The 5,483-nt window shown below is 19.3% G+C and overlaps 1 protein-coding gene across 1 annotated transcript in view; it reads right to left on the minus strand.

Annotated features, from left to right (window-relative positions):
- The window catches only part of LOC102680859, a 15,902-nt gene extending 11,478 nt beyond the window's left edge, over positions 1–4,424 (minus strand). The window contains exons 1-7 of the mRNA XM_006620130.2: positions 4,190–4,424; positions 3,903–3,990; positions 3,544–3,760; positions 3,248–3,434; positions 2,869–3,090; positions 1,231–1,380; positions 697–1,045 (exon numbers count right to left, since the gene is read on the minus strand). Of these exons, the coding sequence (XP_006620193.1) occupies positions 697–1,045; positions 1,231–1,380; positions 2,869–3,090; positions 3,248–3,434; positions 3,544–3,760; positions 3,903–3,963 (1,186 nt within the window). The 5' untranslated portion in view covers positions 3,964–3,990; positions 4,190–4,424. The remainder of the gene's footprint in view (positions 1–696; positions 1,046–1,230; positions 1,381–2,868; positions 3,091–3,247; positions 3,435–3,543; positions 3,761–3,902; positions 3,991–4,189) is intronic.
- Between the last annotated feature and the right edge of the window lie 1,059 nt (positions 4,425–5,483).

The following is a 5,483-nucleotide window of genomic DNA, read 5'->3' on the forward strand; positions in this document are numbered from 1 at the left end:
TATAGTATATATAATTTTAGACTATTATACAAATTTGATCAAAATTTTCTTAACTTAACGAAAAATATAACTTATCGTGTTATAAATATTTTTATTTATAAAATTTTTTAAAATTGTATAAATTAAATAAAAAAGAATTATTATAAAAAGAATATTTTTAGAGAAAAAAGAATACAAACAAATAGTTAAAATTTTATAACTTTAATATTAAAAAAACAATGATTTATGGAAAAAATATAGATATTTGTTGAATGTATATTAAAAGAAATTTTAATATAGAAATATTTTGATTTTTAAATCGCTAATAATATTTAAATTGATATAACTTTTTATAATCTTTTAATATTTATTTTTATTAATTCTATAACATATATTACGTATAAAATTTTTAGAATATACTATAATGAAGAAATTAATAATATTATAGTTTATAGAAGACCTATTAATAAGTTCTAAATTGACATTGTACGACTTTGAGGTCTTAACTTACCTCAAAATATCTCAAATTATGCCTGTCTATTTTGATTCTTTTATTTTGATTTTTATATTGTATAAATTTCTAGTTGATTTTATGATTTTATTATTTTTCAATCGATCTTATATGTATATATTTAATTTATATTATAAGTTATTTATATTGTATTAATAAGTTATTAAAATTATAAATAAGTTTTAAAATATAGAATTCAAACATACCTTGAAAAGGAAATGTAGGTATGCAGGATATTTTAACATTTCCCATAGCACCTGTGATCGCCTGACTAACGTAGACAAAACAATATTCTATAAATTTTTCTGTAAAAAGATCACAATCGAAAGCCAAAGAATGCTTCCCAGGTATTGATTTTGATTCTGTAATATAATGAAGACTGGAAGGTGAAGCAACGGATGTAACGTCAGCTTTTAAACGGCCATAAACACGAATACGATCACCTTCTAGACGACACGAAGGATATTCGAAAAGGACAGGGACACCTCCTGACCCTTCACAAGGATATATAGATCTTGCATGAACTGTAAGTTTAAATTCTTCGGACCAATTCACCTATAATCAAAATTTGATAGTGATAAAAAAATATTTATTATTATTATTATTTCTAAAATAATAAAATTATTTAAATAAATTATTTAAATAATAATAAATTAAATTTTATTTATAAATAAATATAAATTTAATTTATTTATTTATTTAATTATTTATATATCATAATTCACTATTATATTGATTACTTTAAAATACACGCTAGTATTTGGTGCTGTGGGATTATTATTCGTAGCTTTTAATCTTATAGCATAATTTCCAGGTAATCCAAAAAGTTCACATCGGAAAAAAATAGTCTTTATTGGTAGAAAATCTCTTATTTCTTCGTAATATAATATCTGAAAATATAATATAAAATTTATAAATGATATCTAATAATTGTTTCAATATTAACGATGATTATAATTGAATAAAATAATAATAGTAATAATTGAATAAATTAATAATAATAATAATTCAATACGTATATCTTAAAAAATTAAATAAACTGAATAAAACCAAACAGAATAATTATATTTTATTTCATATATTGAAACAATTATATTAAATCGAAAAAAAGGAAAACAAAAATTAATTATACAAATACACTATATATTATACAAATCTGAGATCTCTTTCATGCAACAATACTACTATTGTCATACTTATATATAATTATATTAATAAAGTCATTAAAACAAATAACTATCGTTTATTAAACTTATGATGATATCATATTAATATTACCATATGAAAGAGACATAAGAAATTAAGTACAGTATTTAAAAATAATATTTCATTTCACTGAACAGTAATTAAAATAGACAATGTATACATTTGACTTAATTAAGACAAGAAAATGTACAAGAAAATACATATATATAAGAAAAAAAAAATGAAATTATAAACTATATTAAAACAAAACAATAAATGCGGATAGAACAATTACAAGTAACATAATATATAGATATTATAATATAGACGTAATATATAGATATTATATTCATCAACAAAAAACTTTAATATTAAATGTTAACATAAACATCATATAAAATGAGCAGAAAAAATAAAAAATACCTATCGTTAGAAATAAATATAAATTCGTATTTATATCTTTTATTGATATTATAATAAAAAAAATTTCGAATCCTTTTTAAAATAATAGATTTATATAAGATATATTTGGAAGATATCTTTGGAAGATAAAGGCTAAAATAAACACGTATAAAAATTTAATCATTTAAGGCTTATTTATTAATTTATAAATAATGAAATTTTTTGTTATTTGTATTATATGAAGCGAAATAGAAAAAGATTATTCTCTCTTCATTAATTGAAGCTTATAACTTTATATAAGTTAATAACCTTAATAATCTTCAATTAATGTTTTTACATATTAATTTTTGTTTGTTTGTTTTAATTTCTAGAATCATTTCAGAATTCTCTAAAGATGTCTCACAATATTTTAATATTCTGTACATGTATATATTATAACAATAATTTTTTAAAAAAATTCTATTTTTTAGAATTGGTAGAATTTTGAAAGTAAATATCTAAATTGTGAATTTTCAATTTGATATTTTAATATGATATTTTAAATTTTTTTTAATGATTTACTATTCATAATCATTTGGTTTAAAATCGTAATTTTTGAGTTATGATTGTTGCAATAAATATGTGATATATTTGTTCAAAGCTATAAAAAGCAGTTATACTAAAAATAATAATCATCAAAATATTTAATAATAACGAAAAAATATATAACATGCTAAACAAATAGATAGTCTTTAAATAATAGAAATATAAAAATATTTAAAAATAAAATTCTAAAAAAATTAATTATTTACTTGAATATAAGTATTATTCTGCAAATAACAAGCAGTTACACTAGATCCACAATATATTAATTGTAAAATATAGACAGCTACAGGAACATTTTCAGATGGACTACAATTCATTCCATTATATTTTATTGTGGTTTTGACAGGTTCGTCTGGATAAGTAATAATTTGTTGAGATTCTAAGAATATTGCTGGTAGTGGCCACTTTACATCTAATATTTTACTTGTCTGCAAATGAAAATATTTATAATTTAAATTTATAAAAATGATTATTAATGCATTTTTTATTGTGAATATTGCAAAAGATATAATAATAAATAAAAATATTGAAAACAAAATTATGTTCATGAAAATAAATTATATATATAAATAAATTAAAAAGGACCTGATGAAAGTTGGCAATAGGCACTGTTGAATTTTCATACATGTATTCTATTCGTAGAATATAAACACCGCCACGAGTAAAATATCCGCAAGGAATAATAATTGAAATTGTTTCATTTCCTGTAGGTAATTTTTTTAATTGAATTTCACCAATTAATTCTGATATGTCTTCAAGAAGGTACAGTATTCTATAAATAATATGAATATTGAAAAACAGAATACAATATCACAATAATTAGAGTTCTTCTTTATATTTTAAAAATAATTTTTAATAATTGATAACATAAATTAACTCACCTTAATAGCATAAATTGATTAGAAATATTTTTAAACGATTTTAAATTTTCATTTTCTTTTTCTTTGAACTCATATTTGTACTTTGAATTTTCTAATGTTTTATTTGACTTCGCAATAGTTATTGTAAGGTCTCCCGAAAGAGCAATATGAGAAGAAGGGGAATCAATTTTCAATGCTGAAAAATCTTCTTCATTTTCTGTCATTGATCTAGTGATATCTATATTTTTTATTTTATTAATTATTAATTATATAATAATTTCTATTTAACATACTAGATATAAAATTAAGTCATATAAATATATTATTATAATAATATATATAAATATTTAAGTAGCAAAATTAAAAAGCAAAAATTTTACCGATTTCAAGGAGGATGATAACTACTATTCCAAGAAAGAGCCATTTAAATTTTAAATTCATATCCAATTCTTCATCTGTATTCAATTTCTAGAGAATTGTAAAATAAAAAAATTTGAATTTATAGATAAAAAGATAATTTTATTACTATACTATTTATTTACTAAATTATTTTTTAAAATATTTTTTACAAATAAATCGGTTATAAAAATTTAAATAATTTCATTTCTAATATCATAATCGATTAATTTTGAAATATATATCTATACAATAATATTTATAAACTTACAATTTTCTTGTTTATCTCGATGCAAACATTCTCCTTGAGAAAAATTGATCTTGTATTGAAAGAAGGAGAGTCATAAATGTGTTGTTCGTGGATGCACTAGTGCAAATTATAGAAATCGATATCGAAGGACTTGCACCGCGAACTTTCACTTTCTATTTTTCTAAGATTCTTCCATTTTTATAATTTATAAAAATATTTCACAAATATTGTATATCATCAATATATTGTTATGCACCATTAGTTTTATAATTTTTCTTACTTATTTACTTTTTTAAACTAAAAACGTAATAACAAATTAAAAAATCCATCAAATATCATGATTGTATTTTAATAAGTTGAAGTGCAAATTTTAGCATTCAAAGTTCTATAATTATTATTAATTTATTTTGTTTTATATAAAAAAAATGACAATTTAAAAATATTATAAAAATATCAATTGCAAAATTTTATTATATAAATTAGTGAAAATTTTATATAAACTGTGCGAATTAAAAATTCATATTATTTAGATTAAATATAATAAGATATAATAAAAATCAAATTAAGAAAAATTGATATAATTATGAAAAAAAAATTATTGTTACGAAAATTTTAATTCTTATAAAATACAAAAATAAGTATTGTAAACAAAAAATAAGTTGTAAATAGAATCAAATTAATATTAAATGTATTTTTGAAATATATTTATATTTTTTTTTTTATATTATATTTTACTACAAATTCCACTTTTTCTTTTTAATTTTCACAACATTCTCATTGAATAATAAAATAATTCTTAATAATTACGTATTAATTATATATTAAGCACAAAAATATATAATAGATTTAATGATAGAAATGTACGAAAAATTTTAATCGAAAAATGTAGGCAAAACGCAAACGATTCATATGCAATTCGTAAGACAACTAAACTGTCGGGGTCGACGGCCAATACTCTCTCCCTTATTCGTTGGTTCACCCCACTACGAAGATTGTCCTTTGGGGAGAGAATTCTGACAGAACATCGACTTTAATCAATGGAGGGATATTGACCTAAAGTCTGTTTTAACAAAAAATTGCTTTTTTTTTTATTTTTTAAAAAATAAAAGGATTACTTTTATAAAGAGAGATTATTATTTAAATATCTTATTTTATATTTTATTAATGAATAATTAAAATAATTAATTATTATGTATTTATATTATGTATATATATACATATATATAATAATAAAATGCAAAGAAATATAAATAAAAAAGTAAATTTATAAAATTTTTAAATATATTTATAATTTTTTAATTTTCTTATGTTTTTA

This window comes from Apis dorsata, unplaced genomic scaffold (assembly GCF_000469605.1).
Source record: "Apis dorsata unplaced genomic scaffold, Apis dorsata 1.3 scaffold_483, whole genome shotgun sequence".
NCBI lineage: Eukaryota > Metazoa > Arthropoda > Insecta > Hymenoptera > Apidae > Apis > Apis dorsata.